General features: G+C 41.3%; 1 protein-coding gene across 2 annotated transcripts; it reads right to left on the bottom strand.

The window, feature by feature from the left end:
* Positions 1-54: 54 nt before the first annotated feature.
* On the bottom strand, positions 55-25,651 carry MAML1 (mastermind like transcriptional coactivator 1). Of its 2 annotated transcripts, none has more exons than XM_074838181.1 (5): positions 25,110-25,651; positions 14,026-15,438; positions 10,467-10,736; positions 6,596-6,710; positions 55-4,487 (listed from the first exon to the last, which is right to left on the bottom strand). In XM_074838181.1, exons 1-5 carry the CDS (start codon positions 25,476-25,478, stop codon positions 3,496-3,498), a joined length of 3,159 nt encoding a protein of 1,052 aa, XP_074694282.1. In that variant the 5' UTR covers positions 25,479-25,651; the 3' UTR covers positions 55-3,495. The 2 variants fall into 2 exon arrangements, with proteins under 2 accessions (XP_074694282.1, XP_074694283.1); XM_074838182.1 differs by having other exon boundaries at positions 14,026-15,435.
* Between the last annotated feature and the right edge of the window lie 431 nt (positions 25,652-26,082).

The following is a 26,082-nucleotide window of genomic DNA, read 5'->3' as shown; positions in this document are numbered from 1 at the left end:
AACAACAATGCTGAACTCTGCTCAGCTCACACAAATGTATAAAGTCACACCATGTATGTTTAATACACTAGCAAAATATTTATTTTATAATGATAAAACAGAAGTGAAGGATTTCTTTTTGGTGTGCACCAGTAATTGTAGTAAAAGAATAAGGGGATTAATGGACTCTTTATACATTTCAATGACAAAAATTCATAAAGGTTAGCATCAAATTCAACTGTTCTCCATTTACAAGCATAAAACTTACCATAATACCCCCCAAACACATATATAAAGAATTATAGTTTTAAAATCTATAAAAAGTAAAAAATATACAGTCAGAAGATCTAACTCTTATTCAAATCTTTAATATAAAATTGTAAACATTTATTTACACAAAGGAAATGTGTATAACAAAATTTTGAGCACCCTTTTCAATTGAATCGTGGTTTTTGGAAGGCAGTGGATGTTGCACAGTGACACTCTCACCTTTCCTACCCAACCAAAACCGCAGTTTATAAATAAAGCCATGGGCGGCTGGCTGGGTACAGTTCAGGGGAGATATAATTTTATTGCTCTGAAGCTGCAGCAAATGGAAAGCCCAAGTGCATATATAGACAGCTACATGTTAGAGGGCATCAGGCAAAGCCCAGCCCTTCCCATGCACCTATGTACATCTAAACCGTATTTTCATTTCCATTGAACTGTTTCAACTGTGTTACAGTGATACCGTATCTCCAACAGTCTGCTCGTATTACGCGGACAGGGACCAAAACCAGAAGCGAGGACTGTTTTTTCTATCAGGTTAAATGCTGTTTGGATCCTGTTCACACGTCAAGACCGATGGGCATTTTAAGCCAGTTTGCCTAGGATCACACTTAATTTTACTTCAACAGTACCATGAAAAGGCCCTGTCATCAAATCTAGATACCTTCCTGAACAAACCCTCTGGCCAAGCAGGGCAATATCCACCTTAGCTTCCAGAAACAGTGGAGGAAAGAGTACATCTGCATTTTCCTGGACATTTAGCTGGATTGCTTTTTTGGTAGTAATAATGCAAACAGCAGATGTTCTTTTCCTCCAATTAAGAAATCACAACTGGATGGATTGTATTTTGACTTATTCAGAACAAACTCTGTGTGCAAAATCTACTGGAAAATGTAGCAGATTTCACCACAACCTAAACAGGGAAGAAAGAAAAGCTGAATCCTGCTACCCTGTTATTTCTCTCAAGTGTTTGTAAGGGGGAGAAAAAAACTAGTGACATTGAAGGATGTCACTTGAAATTATGAGGTCCCAAGCACCCCCAACAGGAAGGGAAGGCACACTGGTGCAAAGTTAACCCTTAAAAATAAAAATACAGCAAACACTCCTTCCCCTGCCATTGCTAGTTTATATCTATACTCTTCTAATGACACTCACCTTGGACCAATTTTTGGTTTAACTTAACAGTAAACCAAACTCACTAGCTCTTTTCTTAGATTGCCAGTATAAGAAAAGTTAGCATCAGTTATTTGCATCTCAACTACTTATTCTAGAAAATATCAGAAGTGTCAACAACCAAAGTCACTAACACCTTCATCTTCCCATCCAAAGACAATCTTTATGTTATCTTTTCAAAAGCTCTATGAGGGATTAAGCCTGCTTCAGTGAAGTTTTATCCACTATTCAACGGTGGGATCCACTGATCAATGCACATCTTCCAGCAACAGTTCAACATGATACAATATCAAATCTGTTCAACAGAGCGTAATTCATCGACACTAGGTAAGTGTGCTGGACAAACCATGTTCTGTGCATATTTGGAAAGGGTTAAAGTATTAGTGTTAAAAAGCAGTTTTTAAAAGTGCAAATTGTCTCATAAAGGAGCTGCAGATACAGTAAAATATTTTCCTTCTTTGAAATCAATGTTATCCTTCACTTCCCCCTTCACCCACTCTGGAAAAAACCCTCTCTCACACACCTCTGCAGTGCAGAAAACTCCTGAAGAAGCCAGTCTGTGTTGAAGGAAATTGTTTCTAAATCACAATGCTGGGTCTGATTCGAAAGCTTGCAGGAGTTTTCCAAAAAAAGTGGATTTAAAAGGGAAGAGGTATTTGTGCATTTAAAACAAAAGCTTACAACTTTATTTTCATTTTAAAATAAAGGTTAAGGCAAGGTGGTTTGTTGGTGGAAAGGGGATTTTTTTGGTAGAAAGTCAGGACTTTGGAACAGTGGCTGTTCCCATTGTGTTTTTTGTCCTTTCTGGGACTGACCCCAACATATGGATAAGAGGTCACCTTGGGCTGAGCTGAAGAACCAGCATCTGCTTCAAGGGGTATTAAAGAAGTAAATCCACCAGTCTATAGAAAGATTATCAAACTCATAACCCAGTACTTAAAAAAAACACCAAACACAACATATTTAAAGGGGGAGACTTCCATATTGGGGCAACCCTGATACAAGCACTCTCCCAGGCTGCCTGTGCTATTATTGCTGATAAGGACTTTCCACCTCTCAGCCAAATTATTTTTTCCTCATTTTTATCCTGAAGTGACAAAGTCTTGTGCTCATTGTGTCACTGCTGACTTTGGGGAATGAACTGATCTCAAAAGTTAGTTTTACTTTTTACAACAAAGAAAACTAGATGAGCTGTCATGAAGCAAAGCCTTCATTTAAATACTACTACCTTTGGAAATAAGTTATGAAGAAACAGGTGCAAAGTAAATGGCTTTACAATTCATGTTAAACCTACTATAGTTTAAAAGTTCTCCCATAAGAAATTCCCCCTTTAAACACAGCAAGGTATAAGCCAAGAACTGTGCCTCTCTACAACAGAGTGCAAACTGCAGCTTAAAAGACTACAATCTATTAAGACAACTACCTAGACTAACTGGCCAGGTTTTAATACTTTCTTTCATCTATTACCAGCATCTAGAAATATTTACTGTGAAATATCACTTGCTTATTGAGAGTACAGGCACATGCTTCAGCGATGGGGAAAAGAAACAATTCAAAATATTTTGCAAGCGTACTCAGGTGCATACAGCCTCTTCTCAAATAAGGAGTCAGAAGTTTGGTGGACAGTACTATAATAGCATGTCAAGCTATGAACAAATAATGATTGCAAGTAATAGCTGCAGGAGACTAAGCCCTAAACACAATTTGTGCAACTATTTGCTTTCTTTCTGCGCTATTTCTGTGGAATTCTGTTTTATTTTTAAATAATTAAAAAATTTAATTTTAGAACACTGCAAGTGAGATTTCCAAAAGGCTGGCTAGGACACGCACAGTATTTTTTGACCTGTTCAAGTGTGCGACTCCTTAGAGACACCAAGACAAAGCGCACTACTCCTGCAGACCTGCTTGGTGCGCCGTTACCATGTATCAACACTCATTGAGAAGCAGCTCCAGTCCCTTTCCCAACCATTAACCTCTAATGCCTGCAAGTCTCCTCAATGCCACAGGTTTTTTTGGTCCAAGTGTTGTTTATATTTCATGAAATAATTAAAAAAGTAACCCCCCCCCCCCCCCATTTTAATGAGTTCCTAACAACTCATCCAAATCATTCATCCACTCCTCTGAAGTCCTGTTTTTCAGCAAAGAGTCTATCAGATCTGTGTCACCAGTTAAGTTCTGAAGTCCATTATTGCCCGACTGGCCGCTGTAGGCAAAAGGCAGCTCCTGACTAGTTGTCCTCACAGGGTACCCTTGACTACAGTGCAGATTACCTCTGTTGGGCATTTGCTGATTTGGATTCTGGTTGAAAGCATTCAGATCTGGAACAGTCTGGTTCATGCCAGGCAAGACTTGCTGTGAGGGTACCTGCTGTTGCGTAGGTGGGTTTGTCCGCTGCTGCGCACCTAAAGATGACGACAACATCTGCCCAGAGACGGCAGCATTCATAGAGGTCATCGGTCTGCTGGTGCTGAGGCTTACCTGAGGCATTCCTTGGGCAAACTGTTGGTTGGCCATCTTTAGATGAGTTTGCTGCATGTGGAAAGAGGAACTGGCAGTAAATGGTCCTAAGCCACTGTTTGCTTGTGTCTGGCTGTTAATGTTAGGGATACCTTGGTGTTGCCAAGACGGATTTTGAGCCCCCATAGCAGCTGGTACTCTTGCCATCTGTGGCTTAGATAAGGTTGGATTCAGTGCACCTTTATTGTGCTGCTGAGAAATACTTGAGTTTGCTAAGGTATTCTGCCCATACCCAGCAGGAACGGCAGCACCCTGGCCCAAGCTGCCTTGTCTCTGCATCGGTGGCTGTCCATTGGCACTTTGAGTTGCGTGCTGGGGAACCATCTGTGTCATACCAGACGCCAAGTTGTATAATCCCCCTCGCTGAATGTTTTGCATATTGGTATACTGAGTCACCCCCCGATCCTGCTGACTGGAGCCCGACTGGAGTGGAGGAACAGAACTGTGTCCAGGTCCCATCTGAATCATGTTCTGGGTCTGAGGAAACATCCGTGGACTACTGGAGCTGGACTGTCCTAAATTACTGACCCCAGGCATGGCTGAAGATGACCCTGAAATACAAAGAAATATTTTGTACATTAAATACCTCGGTTCAACCAGAGCCAAGCTAGGCTTGTAGACACTACAATACAGAACAGAGGTGCAGCTGCATTTGTATAAACCAGCCTATGCAACCAACACACAGCAGCATTTTAATTAAAGGGCGTCAATTGTTGCTCCAGTTAACACCTCCACCTTGATCTCAAACACAGATATGCCAATGTCCTAAAAAATCTGAATACCACTTCTAAGAGTTCAGCATCATCAATTTAAAAAAAATTAAGACTTTAAAGGCAGAACTGATATTTCTTTGTGAACAAAGGTATACACACACACTTTGAAGTGCATGCACAATTTGCTAGGCTGTTAAAAAAACACCACTTACAGCACACACATATTGTCAGTTATTCCGTGCATACGCTGTATATTTCTTATTGTACAACTGTAGGGCTTCCAGTCCTGTGTCTTCCCAATTCCAGAAATTTCTTTTATTTATATAACTTTCAGAAATTTTTGGTCAAGTATTTTTTGGATATATTCATTATGTTAATTTCCAATGCTGATAACCAAGCAAGATGATCTGCAAAAATAAGTCTTCTCAGCAAACAGGAGAGTCCTTTGTTCTTGTAAATTCTGAGTAAAAAAGTTGCTAGCTGTAGAACAAACAGCCCCCCACTTAAAGCAAAAAAAAAAAAAAATAGAAAAGCACTGAAGTGTAATGCATATAATCCCCTCCTGACTGCTTACAGTCGACCAAGGGAAACCTACCTACACTAGTAATTTCTCTACTTTCAAATCAAAAAGCTGCCAATTTTTTCCATATTTTAAGATAGCTGAGAAATATTGGCTCTTCATTAGTATTAATTCAACTTTTATTCAAATATAATTTTATTCAAATATATTCAAATATAATTCAAATTATATTGACTTAATTATCAACAAAGCACACCATAAAAACACCAGTGTTACAGGGGAGTGGATGGGGGGAACACTACAGTGAAAAGGTAGTACACACACCACGATTTAAGATGCAATAAAGTTACAATCATCATAACAAGGACAAAAATAGTTTTAATAACACTGATGTTCATTATAGCAAAACATACTCTAACAGGTGTATTACTGTGTTTCTGTAGAAACATGGCAGGAGAAAAGAATGTTTCAATGCAATATTTGAAGGATGCTACTGACAACTGTTAAAACACAGTCCTTTTGTATTGGTATCAAGTTTTTTCAGCTAAGTAACAAAAGCCAGTCATAGCTCTACTAGACACTGCCTAGTCACGAACATCCGCGCTCTGACAGTATCACATTTCTACTTGTATCTTTTCCCTTCAGAATTTATTTCTATGGGAACACAGAGTAAGGAAACAAAACGAAGGCAATAAACCTAGAGTACAAAAAAGTGCTTATGAAAAAAGACAGGGGTCATCTTGATGCCCTGTTAAGTAAGGATTTTTCAGGTAACTGTTCTCTAGTTCTTCCACATTCATGAAGCTATTCCAGCTTAACCGTAACAACATATTTTATTTATCAGCGTTAACAGACTGAAAACACACCAAGCTGCTTCTCCTACAAAAAAAAAAAACGAGATAGGACACTAACACGTAATGAAGAGAATTCAAATTGCATTCCCTTCTAAAGGTAGCAGGGATAAGAATATTAGAGAATTTTAAACTCATCCTAGTAGATGAGAGAAATAATACATCGCTTATTTTTCTTTAATGAGGGCCTGTGATAGATACAAGCAGCAGTGATGTTAGGCTTCAGAAAAGCAGCCCTGAATCCTAATACATGAAAATTAAGGAGAATTTACAACCTGTAAAGGAAAGTGGTAGTATAAAAAGGCCTTTACAAAAATGACGGTACTTAAGAATTAAGAATTTCCAAAGCAATATTAAGAATTAGAAGCTTAAGCTGTCCCAGATATCTGGGACAGGGGAAGCTGTTAATTTGCAACTGAATCGGAATATAGGTCTAAAAGTTTTAAGGCACACTGACGTGAGAAGATGTTGTAATAAATTAATTAAAAGCTACCCAATCCAGGAAATTTGAAGACACCTTGGTTTTTACTCCTGGTATTTTTTCTGACATTATTTCAATTGCCATGTTTACTTACCTGTGAACTGTCCAACCTGTTGCTGGTACGGATTCTGCGGTTGATCCTGGTATTGGGGAGGTGGTCGAGTCAGATGCCGCTGCAGCTGCTGCTCTTGCTGCTGCCGCTGTTTCTCCTAAGAAAGGTCCAATGCAAGACGATTAGAAAACAAGTCAAGCTTTTTCCAAGGGTGACTATCTTGGATAAAAACAAGCCTTCTGCATACTTTTATGCAGAGCTGGTAATTAAAGGGGCTTCTGCAGCCTTAAAAGTCACTTCAGACCTTTGTTCTCAAGGTTCAAACAGAGTCAGTTTAATCTGATGAGTGACCACGACTTAGAACTCAGAGACAAGAGGACCCAGCGTGCATTACAGGAGTTATTGCAATGCATGTCTGAAGCCTTTAAAACACGAAAACCTGAGATGTTTGTCTTTTTATCAGTAACATAACCAAGACACTAACAGGTACAAAAAGAGCAAAACCAAGTGTGTATAAAAAAATTCATATACTCTTTAGCTCTTTAACCTCAGATCAATTTGGTTTAGACCTCTCTTTAGAAATTACAGTACAAGTCATAAATATCAACATTACACAGAAAAGTAAAAACTGAACACGTACATATTTTCTAGCTCTTGTTTTCAAGTATGAAAGAAGATACACAAATCCTACCATCCTAGAAGATTACGGAAACCTGCAGAACAGTTTATAACAGAAGCTACGCAAGTTTTGTAATCATTGTTCGAAACCATTTTCTTAACAATGCACGAATCAATTGAAACAAACTCTATTAATGATTCAAAATAACCTTGTCTCTCCTACTTTACTTTAAAAACATTTGAAAAATAAACAAGCAAATTTTCTATTAGAAACTTTTTGGGAAAATTAAATTTAAATCCTTGAGGGGAACGTCAAGAGCCTATGTACATGCATTAATAGTATACTCAGAGATCTTGACAACATGAACAGCCAACAGGCTGCTTTTACAATATATCGGGCAAAGTACTTCTGGCTCTGCTTCCACAGGTTTCTTCAAACAGACTAAAATTCTGAGATAATGAAGCAGTGATACAATGCACAACTACCTACTTACCTGAAAAGTTACACAGAGCACAGAAGGGGACAGAAATTCCCTTCCAAGAGTACTGGGGTGAGGACACAAGCAATAAACCCTTGCAGAAGAGACTGGTGCAAGGTAACAAATAGGCAGCCACACATTACGACCATCTTTTGGAAATGTCTACAACTAAGAAGCTGTTGAGACATGCAGAGGAATGAAGAGGGCAGGCTGCTTGACAGAAAGGACCTGCTGCTTGCAGGACCAGTCAAACCTGAAAGAGGCTGACCACAGAAGCCAAGAAGAGATGCCACAGTTCTGAGAGAAACCAAGAGCTGCAGAACCTCGCTCAGAAAAAAAAAAAAACCCAAACATTTAAAGGAAAAAAAAAAAGATGCACAATATCAAACGCGAAGACAGTTTTAGGGTGGTAGGGAATGGCATGAAGCTACCGGAAAACTATAATTCTCCTGCAAAATAGAGATCAACTGATTCAGAAATCTTTTAGTAAAACTACATGCAGTATCACATGTATCCAAAGAAATCAATATCACATTAGAATGCTAACAAGAGCTAGCTTGACTGGGCAGCACAAGGCCAAGAAACATGGCAAATGCAGTATCTAAGTCTGTTCAGCTCTAAAGCAAAGCTGCTCCTCACTTGGGATCAGAGTTCCAGTATCACTATACAAAATGCAAGTTGTAGAAGTTAGTCGTAGTTACCATAACTAGGACAGAAATAAAATATTTTCAAAATATTTATATTTACTATAGCAACATGTGCTGACTAAGCAGAAGCAAATAGGTAGGGGAAAGGAGGACTGTGTTTGAGATACACTACTTATCACCCTGTTAATGTACCACCCCAGCATTCAGCAGCTACGGAAAACTACTGGGCCACAGCTCTGAGAGCTCCATCAGAGTTCTAACAATCCCCATTCACCAGTGGTGCAAAAGTACAAGCAGGATGCCAACACCCCATATTGCCTTTCTCCCCACTTTCTTTCAAAGAGTACCTGTTTGTGAACATTTTGGGAGAGTAATGATCAGTAATTTTTGACACTTGGTATTAACATACAAGTCATCAAAAATGGAATGATTTACTAAAAAGTATTATTTTTTTGTATAAGTTTATAGATCACAGAACTCATACAGAAAATATGGTTTTATTGATGATTTGGGCATTCTTTGTCCTTCAGTCTTTGACAGTATATTTCCACCATGATATTCCCTTAGCCCAAATTGTGTTTTTACCCAAATATCAAAAAATGTATCTTCAACAACATTCATACAATTTTCTTTAAAACACTGCCAACCAGATTCTTATGTTTTATCTACACTGGGTCAAGAACTGAAGGGGCTTTTCTGTCACCTCAATTTTAATAGAAATCTCCAAGTGATCAAAAAGTCATTCGCTAAGACTTGGCACAGCCACAGCTCCACAACAGTGCAGATCCTACTACGCACTTCCCCTCAAAATGGACTTTCAATATTTTCAGTTCAGAGGAGACTGTATCATTTCCTTCTTTCTTAAATAAAGCTTCTGATGAACAGTTGCTGCAATAAAAGGGGGGTATATATGTCCCTCACAATGATTACCTGACCTTTTCTCACCACCTCTATTTTCCAAACTATTATTACAGTGAAAATCCTATCTAGCAGGATAATAACTCCCAGCTTTAAAGTTGAGAACATTGAGATTCATCAGCTTCTAACAGTGCTGAAAACTAAGGAAATCACACATTCCCAACTGTTAGTTGAAGGACTCCAGAACATTTCCATATTTTTTTTAAATATTCTTTTAAATTTCAGGGATAGATGCAGTTCACAATTTTTTTGCATTAAACCACTGGCTCTTTTTTTTTTCCCCATTATCCTCAAAGACAACAGTTTCTGTGCCTATTCCCTCCTCCCATTATCTTCAAAGACAAAACTTTTCAGCAGTACAGTTCATTACACTTTTTCCAGAAGATCTGAATACCAGATTCTCCCTGGGTCTCAAGCCTTCTTTGAAAATTCACCTTGCCCTTCTTCCATACCAGATATTCCTAATTTCTCTGTATGTACAGTGCCAGTGCCTGGAACACACCTACATGGACTTTTAAACATGCAGAAAAATACCAATGACGGGAATAAGGCCCTTTGGGCTGATTCCCAACTGAAAGACTTGGAAAAGGTTTAAAGCTTAGAAAGGTTCACACAAGGAGCCTGTTTCCCAGAGAGCGGCTAAAGCAGCTTTCTGCAGTCTGATGGACAGCAGTTAAACTCTTTTGGCAGGCTAAGATGGATGTAGATGTCTAGTTATTTTCCCCAAATAAAAAAAAAGTGAAAGCTGTTTTAAAATTTGAAACATGAACTGCTGTGGATCTCACAGGGAAGAAAGGCTGAAAGCACAATGAGCTTACAGAGTACCTTGCTCATTGCTTCCACTTTTAAAGCTCTACAGAACACGTCAATGGTATCCCAACCTTTTATTTTTGCTCTGATTCCATTTGCCTGCCTTCTTTCACAAAGAATTACACCATTGTTGGTATGATACATTCTCTCCATGTAGGTATTGTCTTGTATTTTCACACTACACAATTCTACCTATTTTATTCTTTTCATTCACCACAGTGCCTTGTAACAACAGAGAAAATAAGTCTCAGTAATCAAGTGTTATGTGTTTGGGTTACTTTTGTAGAAACATAAAAAAGCAATTATACTTGTGATACCAAAGCACCTTGCAGTTTACATCCCTCTTTTGTACTGCGATAACTGTTCAACAAAATCTCACATTCTGTTCCATTCATCAAAGCAAATCAGTGCAAAGAAGAAAGGACTGCTGGCCCCTCTCACCTGCTCAGCCAGAAGATGTTGCTGTCTCTGCTCCATTAGGAATTGCTGCTTCTGTTGCTCCATGAGCAAGTGCTTTTGTTGCTGCTCTCTCTGCTTCTGCTGGTCCATCAGCATTTGGTGTTGCTTCATCACTGCTGCTTGCTGCTGATTGCTGAGATAAGGTGGGTTGCTGTGGTTACCTGCCATGGAGACGTTGGGAGCCTGGGCACCCACGCCAGGGCCCGGGACAGAAACGGGAACACGAGGAACGTTAGGAGAAGGGTTTTGATCCTGCAGAATATAGAAAAAGTGGCATGAGTTACAGAAAGAGGTTAGCCCTCCAAAATTTAGAAATGCTATGTAGTTACACAGATGAGGAAAGGCTCTTTCATGGTGATAACCACAATTTGTATTATTTTTATCATTTTTCAGGATAAGGAAGATATAAATGAAGTCTGCACAGGGAGGTGAATCATAACATGTCTCAGAAAAACAGAAATTGTCAGTTATTGCTTCTCTGTACATTTACACTATTTAATAAAAATTAGATCAGTTCCTTATATTCTGCCATCTTTATGCAATCGCTTCTTCACTTGTGAAGCTTCTAATGAAAAAGGCAAAGTGTGATTACAGTTTCTAGTTCAGCTAATTGAAGACAGCCAAAAATATAAAGTGCCAGACACAGAAGTCTGGAGTTAAGGTCAGAAACTCCACAACATTGAGAGGCTTTAACTTCAGTCTCAAAGTACTTCCCAAAGCCCAGCCCAAACAAGTGACTTCTGCTCAGCCAGAGAAATGGTGCCAGTTACAAACAGCACTTCAAACACACCAGCTTCAGTGTACTTTGGTAGCAGCTTGTCTAATACTACATTTTAAATTTTCATTATACAAAACATTTATTTAAATCCTGCCTCTTCTGTCAACATTTAATTCAACAAGTGCCTCTCCTCCTAAAGTTTTTTTATTATCAAGAGTATTTACATTTTGCAGGTGAAGGGAAAGAGGCCTATCACTGATCAAAATGAGTCTTAACATATTTTTCCAGCAATCCAACCATCACTATATTCCACAAAGAAAACTACTACTATAGAAAAGACTGTTATTATTAATTTTTCGTGTCCGCTTTTTTTAGAGATTGGAACTTGGGATAGGCAACAAAAACATAGAATAATTATCATTCAAGATCTGATACTGTCCTCTTTGTACCAACAAATCCATTTGAAATTTGACAACTTGAATCATTTTTAAGCACAGTTCAGCCTCATCTCTAATTACGCAAACAAATATTACTTTCAAGTTGAGAATTCAGCTGATGGGTTCGGCTGGATCACACTCTCTGCAGTTTCATAAGAAATCATGAGCCAAATATAGGTAATGCTGTGCTAAGTTGTTCTATATGCAAGCTTTTGAGAAATTCTCCAGAAGCCTTCATTAGTATTTCTGTTAATTCATTGCAAGTGTGGCAGTGTAGATGCAAGGTCACCCTCATGTGTTCCAGTTAGGGGGGAGATGTGACATACACAATCATCTCTACCCTTCCCCTTCTTTCACTAAAATGTCATTAGATTGTTACTTCTGCTAGCTTTTAAAGAGATTAATACTTTCTGTGCCTTATAAAGCACACATTGATCTCAGATTTTTATTTGTGTATCACTGTGGTCTTTATTACAGACTAATCAGATCTTTTTCATGGGTTTTTTGTTTTGTTTTGTTGAGGGAACACATGACTAGAGTTAGATCTCCAACAGCTTTTCCTAGAGAAGCTTTAATCCTTATAACAAAGACCTTTATTCTCAACAAGCCCTCTAGTATGTGCGTTGCAGGCACGCGTTAGAGAATCCCAACAAGTCTATACCTCCATCTGCTACATAAATTTTCACCTGCAGCATAACCGTAGTATCAGTTATACGTAAGGCAAAGAAGCACTACTTGGAATTTTCCTTTACAGAAAAACCTGAAGCATAATTGCTTTACACAGACAAATATTACTATTACTCATTCTTAAACATATATTTCTCTCATATCCCGTGTTTCCCCAATCATAAAATGGTTTGGGCTGGAAGGGACCTTAAATATTTCCCCCTGCCCCCATGGGCAGGGACACCTTCCACTAGACCAGGTTGCTCAAAGCCCCGTCCAACCTGGCCTTGAACACTTCCAGGGAGGGGGCAGCCACAGCTTCTCTGGGCGACCTGTTCCAGGGCCTCATCACTCTCACAGCAAAGAATTTCTTCCTTATATCTAACCTTAATCTACCTTCCTTCAGTTTAAAACCACTAGCCCTTGTCCTATCCCTACATCTCCTGATAAAGAGTCCCTCCCCACCTTTCCTGTAGCCCCTTTAAGTACTGGAAGGCTGCTCTAAGGTCTCCCCGGAGCCTTCTCTTCTCCAGCTGAACCCCCCCAACTTTCTCAGCCTGTCCTCACAGGGGAGGTGCTCCAGCCCCTGATCATCTTCGTGGCCTCCTCTGGACCCGCTCGAGCAGGTCCGTGTCCTTCTGATGTTGGTGTCCCCAGAGCTGGACACAGCACTGCGGGGGGCGGGGGGCGTGTCTCACAAGAGCAGAGCAGAGGGGGAGAATCCCCTCCCTCAACCTGCTGGCCACACTGCTCTTGATGCAGCCCAGGACACAGCTGGCTTTCTGGGCTGTGAGTGCACATTGCTGGCTCACAGTTAGTTTTCCATCCACTAATACTCCCAAATCCTTCTCCACAGGGCTGCTCTCAATCCACTAACTGCCCAGCTTGGGATTGGCCCCGTTGAACTTCATGAGGTTCACACAGTCCCACCTCTCCAGCCTGTCCAGGTCCCTCTGGATGACAACCCTTCCCTCCAGCGTGTCAACCGCACCACACAGCTTGGTGTCGACAAACTTGCTGAGGGCGCCTCAATCCCACCGTCCATGTCACTGACAAAGATGTTGAACAGTGCTGGCCGCAACATCAACCCCTGAGGAACACCACTCATCACTGCTCTTTGATGTCACGCGGGACAGTGTCAAAAGCTTTGCACAAGTCCAGGTGGAGACTTAACCAGTAACAAATTCTCAGATTTGAAAAGCCCCAAGGAACACCCAAGAATCAGGAATGCAGCCCCCACTTCCAGCTCTCTTCAAAATAGAAGCAACCGAAGGCATGGCTTTTTATAGTAAGCCAACTCTGACACAAGTAGAGACTAAAAAGAAGGTAAAGAAATCAAAGCTTCTTTGAGAACACTGTTTAACACTACAGTTTTGTGTGAGTTATTTTAGGCAAAAGTTTACAAAGCATCTATTTATCTCTGTAAGTAGAAGCTTCTATGAAGCGTGACATAATTTGTTGCCCACAAAGTATATTAAGCTGGAAATCACACATCACCACATGACCTAGAACAGAGTATTAAAAACTCCCCAGTGGAAAACAAGAGTTCTTGATTCTTGTCTCAGCTTATTGCATATTATCATTTTTTTCTTTAGAATCATGTGGCAACTGTTTTGAAACAATACCAAGTAACCTGTACTCTAGCCTCACCTATCCAACACCATCTTGCAAAACCTTAAATCTGCTACTAAACAAAAGTAACAAAACCCAGAATATTCACCTGACTGTGCGGTAGTCGGTAGGCAATGTTTCCAGACTTGGGTTTCAACAGGATCATCCCATTCTGGTCATCGCCCACGTGAGACAGAGGTGGCTGCTGGCGCTGTTGTATGTATGCCAACATGGGAGTCTTGTTCTGACCCGGCACTGTTACCCCCTGTTCACATTCTGCTTTGTAATGTGAAAGAGGTTTGGTGTTCCCATAGTCTAGCATAGAGCCTTGACTATTCACAGGGTTCTGATTCAAGCTGTTTTGCTGATGACCCAAAATGTTCACATGATAATTGCCTCCAGCTCTCGGTGAGCTTTTATTTCCCATATTAGGCATCATGAGTTTCTGATTGTTGAAGTCTGGCTGGTAAACCGATGGGCTGGTGGGATTTTCCATGGTATATGGGACAGCCAGTGGACTATGAGAAGGCCCAGACTGTTGCCACGTAGATATCTGATTTGTTTGGTGGACTTGTGAAGCTTGCTGCTGGTTCTGCAACATCTGGTCTCTCTTCTGCTTGGCAGCAATCTGCTGAAGTTGATGAGCAGAAGACATTTCTTTGGCACTTCCTGCGCCCTTCCCAGATAACAGCACATTGGGAAGAGGCCTCTGGACGTTCTGAGAGTGGTTTGATGCCTGCATCATGGGCTGATTAGGATTTTCAGACATTGACTGACTGGAAGGCTGAAACATAGCCTGAGAACTACCAACCGCTGGAGAAGCAGCACTTACAGGTACAGAAGCAGCACCAATAAATGCTGAACCTGATGAAGCGGATCTCACCTGGGGAGATCCCATCTGCTCCTGTTCAAAGGGTGCTGGGGAAAACTCAGTCTTTATGTTAATATCTTGTGGCAATGGAGTCTGTGCAGCTGAATTTGAAGAATCTGCATCTTTTTTCTCTTCAAAGTCTTCATTAAAGAGATCCTTCATGTCTTCATCGGGCACTGATCTATTAAGCTCCTCGATAAGTTCCTTCCATTCCTGCTCATTAAGATTAAGATCAGGCATCAAGTTATTCTGAGATATAGAACCCCCTGCTCCAGCAATCATACATGGAAGATCATCTACAGGCTCCTGCTTCAGCTCTTTGTTCAAACTCAGAGGAAATGAGTCATCAGCATCACCACCTCCATTCATCTGCAGGCTGGAATCTGGAAGACACTTCTTGGTGATGCCGTCTAGCCCCATTGGATGTTTTCCGTTAAGTTGTAAGGTATCTCCGCTGCCAGATTTCTTGTCAAGATGATGGAGTGGAGACACTGGAGGCATTCCATTGGAAGAACCACTCACTCCACCAAGACCATCATCACGACGCAGTTTCTTGGACACAGAAAATACATCACCGTAGCCATTCTGCTGGTCTCCATTCTGAGGGGAAGCAGCACTATCAAGCTTTCTTTTCACAGTCTCATGGAGCTGCTGAAAAAAAGGAAGGTTTTAGTTATTTAGTTTTATGTTTCATAGATTAGGATTTTTATTTATTACCATAACATTGTCTAGCTTTGAATAAAACATTTTAGAGAAAAAGGGTTAAAAAAAAGGTTATGTCTTTGCTTTGATAAGATTTGTTTTACAAGTCATCCCATGAGATAACTTCCTTACTATCATCACTTAGGGTAAACTTTCAAAAATATGTACTATATCAAACAGAGCCCCCTCCTTCAAACAAAACCAAAAGCTGCCATATACTTTGACAACAACAAAAAGTTGAGAAATGGTCATGAACTGGAATATATAATGATTTTTTCCTATTCAAAATTTAAAAATATTGAAGAAGGTGAAGATTCAAATTTTAGATGAGAATAAACACCTGTACTTTATCTGGCCCATGTATACACGGTATAATTGTTCTGTAAGACTGCTTTACGAAGCAGTCTCACATTTAAATATTTAGAGAAAAAGAGAACCATTTCTCTTGTGATTATAATTTTTGGAGAAGAACTACGTATATAAGTTTTGTACACAATCACATTTCTGGCGCTAAAGCAAAACCAGTTTGTCGCTAAGTTTCATGCCTATGCAAAATGCAACTCAGAGTTCAGCCAATTCTATTCCAGCCAGAGTAAGTTTATTCCTTTCCTCCTTCTTCCTAGAGTATTTGCCAGCTGCTCCTCTGCATTATGACCACCAGAGCCCCAACCAGCTCAACAGTTGGCTTCTCATAGCCAGTGAACACACATATTCTTTTTCTTGTAGTGCCACCTAGAAGCAACCAGAGGGTACAGCAAGTTTTACAACCAGACTTCGAGAGCCTTTGTTCAACTTCTCTTTCCTGGCAGCATTCTTTCAAAGATAAAGTTCTTTCCATTCACCTCAAAAACATCTGAAAACAGAATTCATGCACACATCAAAGCTGACTATAAACTTTTCCTTCCCTCGGGTGCATTCTGTAAAAAAAAGTTGTGCTTTGCTTGTGCTGGAACTCTACACCAACGCAGACAAACCTGTAGGGCAGACCCTGCTCGAACAGAGCAGTGCACTTAAAGAGCGAAAGCTCCCATCAGCTCCCCTGACCTGTACATCTCAGCAGGACACACGAGGAGAATCCCCACGAAGAGCCACCCGTCTGAAGCGTGGTTCACTGAACAACAGTTCTCTCAGATGGCAGAGAAGCAGCTCATTAAACCAACCTCAAGACAAGTATGCTTATTTTAGTATTACTTGCAGTCTCCACAACGCAGTCCACTCACCCTTGGGGAAAACTGTCTCATCCAAGAACAAACAGGGGAAACCTCAAGATCTCAGCACTCAAGCAAGAGGTTCTATGTAGAGCCAGCATAAATTATCAGAAGAATTTTACAGCACATGCCTGGGCAACAGCATTCTTTGATTTAAGGACAGAAGGACTGGTTCACAGTTAATTGTTGTAATTTTATTTTTTTTTAAACTGTCTACAGTTAGCTGATCTTTGGGAAAAACACTATTTCTTTAATGCTTGCATAGGTAGCAGCAAAATCTTATTTTTATCTGAGGGATAGACTGCAGCTTCCCTGGTGACTATGACTTTCTAGACAGTTGATGGAAATAGCAGCAGAGTAGCAAGATCAGCAGAAGACCTGGTGGGATGAGGTGAGGTGTACATTTGGAGAGGAGGCTGGAACTTGAATTCTCTTAATTTGAACATCAGCTCTACAGCTTGGAGTAGCAGATCTGGAGTGAATTTTTCAAATACCAACTTGAAAGAATAATGGAAATATACTTTTTGGTAAAAAGGCAACAACAGAAAGCAAGGAAGCCTCAGCTCAATCACAACATTTGGCTTTCAGCAAGTTTCCCATTGTTTACTTACTACTCCAACTGGGAAAACTGAAGCTCAAGGTGCATGAGTAACTTGCCCAAGGTCATACAATGAGTCAATCACTCGAAGTTTGGGAATGGATCCTCCTGAATTCTAAATCATTAGGGAAAAACACACTCCCTGAAAACTGACATACAAGTAACAACTTAGTTTTGTACACTGAACATGCTCTTCTCATAGTTGAAGCAAAGTTACCTATTAAAATACAATATATGCCCATTGGGGTCACTGCTGGAACTGTAATTCATACAGACAACTCAAGGCAACTAGGGTTTTGGTAGCATTAAAGCTATAATTGCCCACAGCTCTTCACAGGCTGCAAAACCCACCTCGGCTGCTGGACAAATATTCCAGAAGTTAATCTGTCCTACGGTCTTTGCTACTGTACTACACCATTTGCAATATATGCAGCTAACTAGTCTAAAATTAAATTATCCATGCTTATAAACTACACTTACTGTAGTCTAGAAAAAAATACAGACCCCTAATATTCATCACAGGCTCTTTCTGCCAATAAAAACACATAGGAGCTTTCGTATCTATCTGGGTTTTAAGAGTCTTAATGCTCAGGTATCTGATTCTTGGTGACATCTTGACTTTAGTTGCTCTAGAAAAAGTCATCCTTACACCTAGAACTACAGTCCTTTGTCAAAAATGAAGATTAAAGAAAAAAATAACTTTAAGAAATTCACTAAGAATGTAAAATTTGGGAGTGACTGCTTCCAGCCTTGCTTCACATCAGCTAAAGCTAAGATTATTTGAAAGACACCCTACCTGTACATGACAGCCAATAGACACATAGGGAAGAAGAAAATCTGCTTATCTTCCATCTGTATCAGAAAAGATTGAGCCCAGTTCGTAACTGGGACACCTAACTTCTGAGTTTTAGAAGCTATTCACCAACTGCACTTGCATCCTAGTTCACTTTTCACATTAAAAAGCTCCCTTGGATATTGTGGTAGTAAGTCTACACTGAGATTTATGCTACTGTAGTTAGCTATCTACAATACAGCCAGCTAACCAGCTTAAAACCACCTAGTAACAGTGTTCCATTTTCTACCTCCTTTCCTCTCTCAAAAAAAAGACAGCACTGTAAAAATTTGTGGGAGACAAAAGTTACAGGTTCCTTCTCCTCTACCATTAGAAATATATTCTGATACCTTCTATTTACTCATGTTTAATTTTGAGTAACAGAACCTGAAATTCTCACACCAAATACATTCGTATAACTAGTCTGCAAATACCACTGCTGTCTCAGCTCTTGATTTCCTAACAGAAAAAGAAATAGTAAATTCGGTTCTTCCCCAACTTGTGTCTACTGAAATAACTGGGGGGGGGGGGGGGGGGGGGTAACAAGGAGCATGTGAGATACAAGTCAGACTGCAAGCTATCTACATATCAAGCTGCTCCAACAGAGTTCTCAAGGCAAGAAAAACCTGTTCTCTTCTGCCAAAACTATAAAAAAAAAAAAAAAGAAAAACTGACAAAGGCATAGCTTGCTTCTCACTAAGAAAATCCTTTAGCTCTAATTTTACTGTCCACTGACATTCTGTAAGCACAGTGGCCCTCTGATATGCTGTCCATGGTTTTCTTTGCAGAATCAACTTCATTTGTAACACAAAAGCCAATCCTTTCCATCATCACAAGATCAAATACAGAAATGTATTCCCATTTTCTCAGCCTACCCAACTTCCCAACAAAGATGAACCTCTAAAATCTCTGCTATTTAGCTTTGCCTAAAAGTATTACCCCAAAAGCATTTATTCGAAGTATTTAAACCAATATAGGAACAGTGCAAAGAAAGGGATGTAAACAGCCCCCATCCCTTTGGCCCATGACAGGACAGTTTCTCAAAGAGCCTCTGAAGGGCCATAGACTGCACCTCCTCCACATCACATCATCAGAGCTGCATTTTATTCACGTGAGCAAAACAGACGGTCCTCAACATGGTAATAAGCACTCTGACTTGGCAGGAGCACACACGCAAGTCAGGCCATAGCTGTGGATTCCTCACACGAGGAACACAAACTGATAAAACCCAGGTGTCATCCATCACAACAAAAGGGGTGTCCAACACAAGCAGCCTCTGACCATGTAATTCACAGTACATACACGCTGTACTTGACTAGCACACAGGACCACAATGCCGGGGATGGATGCGTGCCCAGCCAAATGACAAGGCTTCCATCAGAAAATGGATGGCACACAAATAATTTTGATAAGCTATATTCAATCTCTGTCTTAAACCCACCAGCTTTACCACAGTGATGCTCAGCCATATTGCGGTCTTACTGCAGGAGCAAGTTGGCAGACTTAATAAAAGCTGTTCACAAACTACCATGGAAGTCCAACAAGAAGAAACTGGAAAAGCTTTAAAACTTCCTCTACAGCTTTTCTGTTAGCACTGGCAGAGGTCAAAACTTCAGAGTCCAGTGCAGTGCTCTGTTACTGCCTTGGTGGGAAAGGGGCATGAATCACTGATCAAAACAGTGGCACAAAGTTGTTCTGGGTTTTTTGATGTGGGTTTTTTTTTTTTTTTTACGAGAAAAAGATTTTTCCATGAATCAAAACATCAGTGTGAAACACTCAATACATGAAACTAGTTTTAGATAATAATCTGAAACCAATGACAATTCAACGCGTTAGAATTTAACAAGCATGAAAGTTTAGCTCACATTGTTCACCTGAAAGCAAGAAATCCTTCATAATGCAGAATTTTTACACTGAGGACAGTCAACTAAACTACTTTTGCAAAAATCCAGTAATTTGTTATACTTTGCATCCAGTAACAGGACAGTAAATATTTTTTTTATATATATAAAAAAATAGAAACTTCGTGCAAGCTTCATTTTTTCTGAAAAAATACCTAGTGAACATGGCAGAAATAAAACTTTTTTAAAAAACATTTTTTACACTGTGCCTTTTAGGCTCCGTATAATGTTCTCATTTAGGTTTTTTAAGCATCTGTTGCAGAGAGTAAAATACTCTTACAGGATTCAATCGAACCTTAATTTTTTGTGTTTTATTTGGAATAAGTTTACTATTTCAGTCTCAGGTTTAAGTTATGTCTACAAGTATATGCATGAAATGCCAGCGAGACAAGTATGATGCTGGTCATTTTCAAAGAAGAAATCCTATATTACTCTAGAAGCACAATAAAAATGTAGTTCCAATATGTCTCCTAGCTAGATAGCAGCATTCTCACCTAGAAAGGGAAACCGTAATAGAATGCATTCGTTTTTCTGCCATGGAAGCAGTAGTACTGCAGCACAGATAAGCTTCCATGAACCAGAGCTGACAGTAGTCCTCTGTAAACACAGATTGTCCTCTCCTGCCTGGCCAAGGACAGGAGCAACAAAGACAACAACCTCTTAAGTTGGAACAACAATGCAAGTATCAGAAATTGTAGTGTATGAATTTTGGACAGAAAACATAACATTTTGACTACATGACATGCTAAGAACTCCCCATTTATTGTGCATCTATCCACAGCTTCCAAAGTTACACTCCCCCTGCAAGGAAAGCATTTTATTACCCAATGTGTTCCTGCATTCCATTGTGTTGTCAGAACCAAACTGCGGGACTAATTTTAATTTTGACTTTTACTTTAATTCCAAAAGACTTTTGTATTTGGGTGGCTGCCTGCTGGAGTGAAGAAGGGCTGTGGATATGCACATCTATAAATATCCCAAGCCTGCATTAGTCACAAGGGGCAGCTTCTGCTACAGGAATTGTTCTGCTGAATCAAAAAAACTGCTGTGCCTTCAGCTGCAATGCTGGATCCTCCACCTCACTTGAACTTAAACAGCAGCAGCAGATCAGTCACTCCCAGACCCTTACAATTTAGGAAGCATCGCTGCATATCTAACTAATCTAGTAAGGGAAATGTTTCAAACATACAACAATACCTCACACAGAATTAAAAGGAGACAAAGAAAAACCTGTCTGAGTTGTTGGGCAACAAACTATCAGACTTGTCAGCAAAAACAAACAACAGTGGCAAGACTACAGTGCACTATAGTTATGTATAAATACATGGAAATAATTTGCTATTTTTGTGGTAAAACATAATTTCACAATTTAACACCCCTATACCACAGCTTAAACAAAAATGAGGTCTTCTGAATTGTTAGTGTACCAGCCTGAGCTTCATTAGTGGAATGTTATTAATGCTTGTCAGTACAATCCAGGCAATCTATTCCCTTTAATTTATTACTTTAAGTCTTTTCAAACAAGAAACATAGCATTGCTCTCCTTATATTTAAATTTCTTTTTAAACTTTTTATGTGGTGCCTTTACTTAAACTAGAACTTACCTATTATTAATGTAAAAACTTCTATCGCTCCCAAATAAATGCTGGTCTGCTCTTCAGCTTTAACACAAAGCATTCCCAAGACAGGCTGCTGACTAGACCTTCTCTGCCCATTCCAGAAATACTGTTTGTGGTTTTGTGGTAGTCCCAGACAAAGCAAGCCATCTACACAACAACTGCTCTCAGGTGGGGAAAAAAACAGTAAGAAACAGGGAGCAGGTCTCCTTCCAAGAGACCACATCATAAAACAAGGAGTGGAGATGAAAATCCAGATTTTGCCATTCTCCTCATTCACATGCCAATGAAACACCTTCTGTTCAGCTCAGCAATACAGTATGTTATAGTCTATCAGGGCAATACAGGAAGCCAACCCTTCTACTGCAGAGAGTTTAAACAGCATTATTAGAATGAACTTGCTCAAATCAGAACCTAGCAAAGAGGAAAAAATGATCTAGGGGACAAGTCCTGTCGCTTCCCAACTTCCTGTTTCTCAAAAATGTAAGATTAACACAGCAGACTACATTATCTTGAATACAAACTTGAAGCATCTTCTACTTTGAACAGAGTCTTAATTAATAATATCTTAACAGAAATGTGAAGTAAATGTCAACATTTGACTTTCCCATTAAACAACTGTCTCAAAATTTTTAAAAAATAGGAAACTAGTAAGTTTTTAATCTTTTTCCTCAAATGAAGGACAAGCCTACATGGTGCACAAATCATCCAAGGTATTTCTGTATCAATATTGTATTCTCTCGGTCTCTGTGGCTCAAATTTTAGAGCTGCTTAGTAAGAAAACAAAGGAAGAATCTACCCCTTAATTCTCTTTGTAAGCAAGATCCATCCAACTTCAGTCTCTAAAACAGAGAAAAGACTAATGGAAGAGAAAATACCTGATTTCGACTACATGAAAAAAATCATACAAGACATTAAGAAGGAAGCGGCAGCGCTATCTTGTTCCCCATGACTATTCTGAATTTGCAGAAGATGCTCTGAAGTACAGCACCTGGGAGTGCACACGCACCGTGCGCTGTTCACACTTGTGGCAGTGCAGCTCACCTCCTTCTACTACAAGCCCTCTGATGCTAGACCACAAACCCTTTACCTTTACATGAGTTGCTTTCTTTTTCAAGGATCAAAATTAACACTTCATTAACTTCCAACACAAAGTACCAGTTTTCAAGAGAAGATTCATATGCAGCTTCATGGAAACCTCTGGATTGTAACAGCAGTGATAGCTGATATAATGCATGTTTCACTAATCTAGCAGCATTCTTTTGGAAGGAATGTGTCCAGGGTATTTTAAAGCAAGATAATTTTGGTGTTCATCCAAACTTTATTGAATATTGTAAACCAAACCCACGTCCTTCCTGTACAAAGCACATGCTTGGTCTTGATAACAGCTACATGATTGCTAGAGGTAAAATACCAACCTACAGAGGTACCTTTTATGCCAAAGGAATTAAGTTAGCAGCAGAGGGTTTTTGTTGTTGTTTTTCAAAACTTGAATTACTAAGCAAAGCAACTTTATACCCTAGTAACGAGGTGATGAATCAGCAGCTGCAATTAAGCTTACAGTCATGTATCCTAGGAAGGAAACAGCAGGCCAGCACGAGGAAGAGTCATTCATACACTAAAACCCTCTTCTGTTGTGTAAATTGGCCACTGGCAGCAGCTTCCTGTACAAGAAGGGCTTCCCCAGATGTGCAGTGTATTTCAGAACCTCACTGCTGTTGAGAGTCCTCATTATAATGGATGCTGATTAGATCAAATCCACATCCAAAGCAATTTAGAAGAAACACCACCAATGAATTAAAGACGATCGATATGAAGACACGTAGTGGCAACAGGATTTGACATGCTAAAGAGCTCTGTGTGTAACAAAAATAGGCATTATTAATGGATACAGCCCCATATGCAAAAAGCCTTAAAGCCCAGTCAGGAAATAAATAGAAATCCCACCAAGTCTTTAGATAATGAAATATGAGTTTGAGTCATTTTTGTTCTGACACAAGTTTACATTCAAGACCAGTCTACTAAAACAACAGCTACCCGGAAAGTTTTACTGAATCGCTGTCAGGAATGCACAAGGTCTCCTCTCTTCCTCAAAGACTCTTTAACAACCATCTGAAGTGCTCTAACTGTGTCACAAGTATTTTAGTCTTCAGAAGAGTCAGTATGTCCTAGATTCTCACATGTATATTAGCACGAATAGAAACAATTCAGCTGAATAACATTGTCAGTTTATGATTTACATTTTCAGTATTTACAATAAACACTACAAATGCATGCTGCCTAGTGCTAGTTACATTAAAGCTGACATTGCTGTGCCTATGTTTCACTATTTCACATTATGTCCAGTCATACTCAAGTATACAATCAGCTCTATCATGACTCTGCTTTAAAAACTGTAACTAAATGAGGTCCAGGACAGCAGAGGATCACATCCTCCTTTGCTTCTAACCTGATCAAACATACACACCATCTTAAAAATATGATTTAATCTATATGTTAACCTGGAAATGTCTCAGCTTAATCCAAGTATCCCCTTTTAAAGACACTCAAGAGCAGTACTGTACCATTTTCATGCAGGCCACCATTTAGAAATACCTGGTTTTAAGAACGACAGGAAACCTTTAAGAGGTTATCCTACTAACCTACGTTACTGACGCATTAGTACACAGCAGTATATTTGAAGTGCTCCGAATAAGTTAAGCAATAGCTATCTTGATATACAAACAGGGCTGTATGAATATACCCTGACAACCAGAAATGCTAGAGAAGCCAGAGAAACATTAAGATTTTGAGCTAATCCAGTTTTTAATGGGTGGAGTGGGATTCCCATAGTGTTCACACCCACTAGAGCGAGTGGCAAATAAGCAGCTGCCTTTCCACTGAAATTCTTTCCAATACCAGATTTAATAGACACATTATTTGTCTTAAAAATCCCCCCTCAGTAACATGCACGTCCTTACCAAGTGACTCCACTATCCCCTGACAGCCTAAAGACATAAGCAAGCAAACAAACAAACAAAAAATCCAACCCCTCTGCAGTTTTAATGCTTCTCTGACAGTTTCTGCGGGAAGATTTTAGGTGAACTAGCCAGACACACGATCCACAAAACGCTACTCTGAATGACTGCAACCATCACAGGCAGCCACCCCCTATTCCTACCTCAACAGGCAGCAATTTGTATGTACTCTTCCAGCGCGCCAAGGTAACGAGAGAGAAAATAAAACAGCCCTTATCAGCTGCAAAGTTTTAACAGAGCAGACACGAGCGCTCGGCAAAGCGGCACCAACCTCAGCCCTCCCACCACAAGCCATCACACCAACCGTGAGAGCGTTTTCCTTCCCCCATCCGGTGCCAGCTCCAGAGGAGAGGTCACGGTGCCAGCCGGGCACAACCACGCCGACCGCCGGCTCCCTCCACCGCCCCGACCGCCCCAGACCCCGACCAGGAACGGGCCGGCCCCTTACCGCGATCAACGTGCTGCTGCGGCCGTGCTGCTCGCCGCTCGCCGCCTCGGCGTCCAGGCCGTTGGCTCCGGTCCTGTCGGCACTTCCCGCGACGGCGGCGGCCGGCGGAGGGGGCGCGGGCGGCGGCGGCGCCGGGGGAGGCTGCCGGTGCTTGCCGGCCCGCTTGGCCTTGGCCTGCAGGCAGCGCTGGTGCAGGGCGAAGGTTTGCTGGCGCTCCAGCTCCAGGCGCTCCGGGGACACGGCCTGGTAGCGGGACTCGCAGGCGCTGTGGTGCCGCCGGCAGAGCTCGATGCGCCGGCGGAGCCGCTCCATCACCGCGCTGTGCCGCGGCACCACGAACTCCGCCATGGGGCAGGGGGGCAGCACCATGGACCGGAGAGCGAGGGGGGCGGCCGCCGCTGTTCACCGGCTCCTCACACCGGCCCCCGCCATGGCGGGGGCTTCCCCCCCTCGGGCCTTCCCCGGCCTCCGCCGCTCCTCCCCCTCCCGCGAGCCTTACCTGGGCTCCCCGCTGAGCTCGTCCCCCCGCCCCGGTTCCTCCCCCCGGCCCGGCCCGGCGCCCGCTCCGCTCCCCCCCACCCCGCCCCACTTCCTCCTTCTCCCCCGAGGCCGGTGCTGCTTCGCTCCCACCGCCTCTCCCTCAGTCCTGCCCGGCGGCCGCTGCCCACCCCGCCCCGGGGCCCGGCCGGAGCCCGCTCCGCTCCCCCCCGGCGCGGCGCGGCCCGGCGGCCGTCGCTCTCAGGCACGGGCCGGCCCGAACCCCTGACTCCCCATTGTTATCCGCGCCGCCGCCATCTTGAAATTGTTTTTCCCCTCAAGAGCCGAGTTGAGAATAAATAGGCGGAGCTTCCTGGGTGGCGGGCTACGTCACGACGCGTAGCGCGTCACGAGCCGTGAGGGACATCCCTCCGAGCCAATAGGAAGGCGCGGAAGCGCGCACGGAGCAGCAGGGGCGTGGGCGGGCAGGGCGGCT

Source organism: Strix aluco, chromosome 13 (assembly GCF_031877795.1).
Source record: "Strix aluco isolate bStrAlu1 chromosome 13, bStrAlu1.hap1, whole genome shotgun sequence".
In the NCBI taxonomy this organism is placed as follows: Eukaryota; Metazoa; Chordata; class Aves; order Strigiformes; family Strigidae; genus Strix; species Strix aluco.
Note: the sequence above shows the minus strand (reverse complement) of the source record. Positions and strands in the feature narration are given on the sequence as shown.

Coding starts and splice junctions, on each gene's coding strand:
- MAML1 (XM_074838181.1), bottom strand. CDS start 25,478: ATGGTGCTGCCCCCCTGCCCCATGGCGGAGTTCGTGGTGCCGCGGCAC. Junction 6,711..10,466: donor AACATCTTCTGGCTGAGCAG/GTGAGAGGGGCC, acceptor GACCTTTCTTAG/GAGAAACAGCGGCAGCAGCA. Junction 4,488..6,595: donor ACAGGTTGGACAGTTCACAG/GTAAGTAAACAT, acceptor TTTGTATTTCAG/GGTCATCTTCAGCCATGCCT.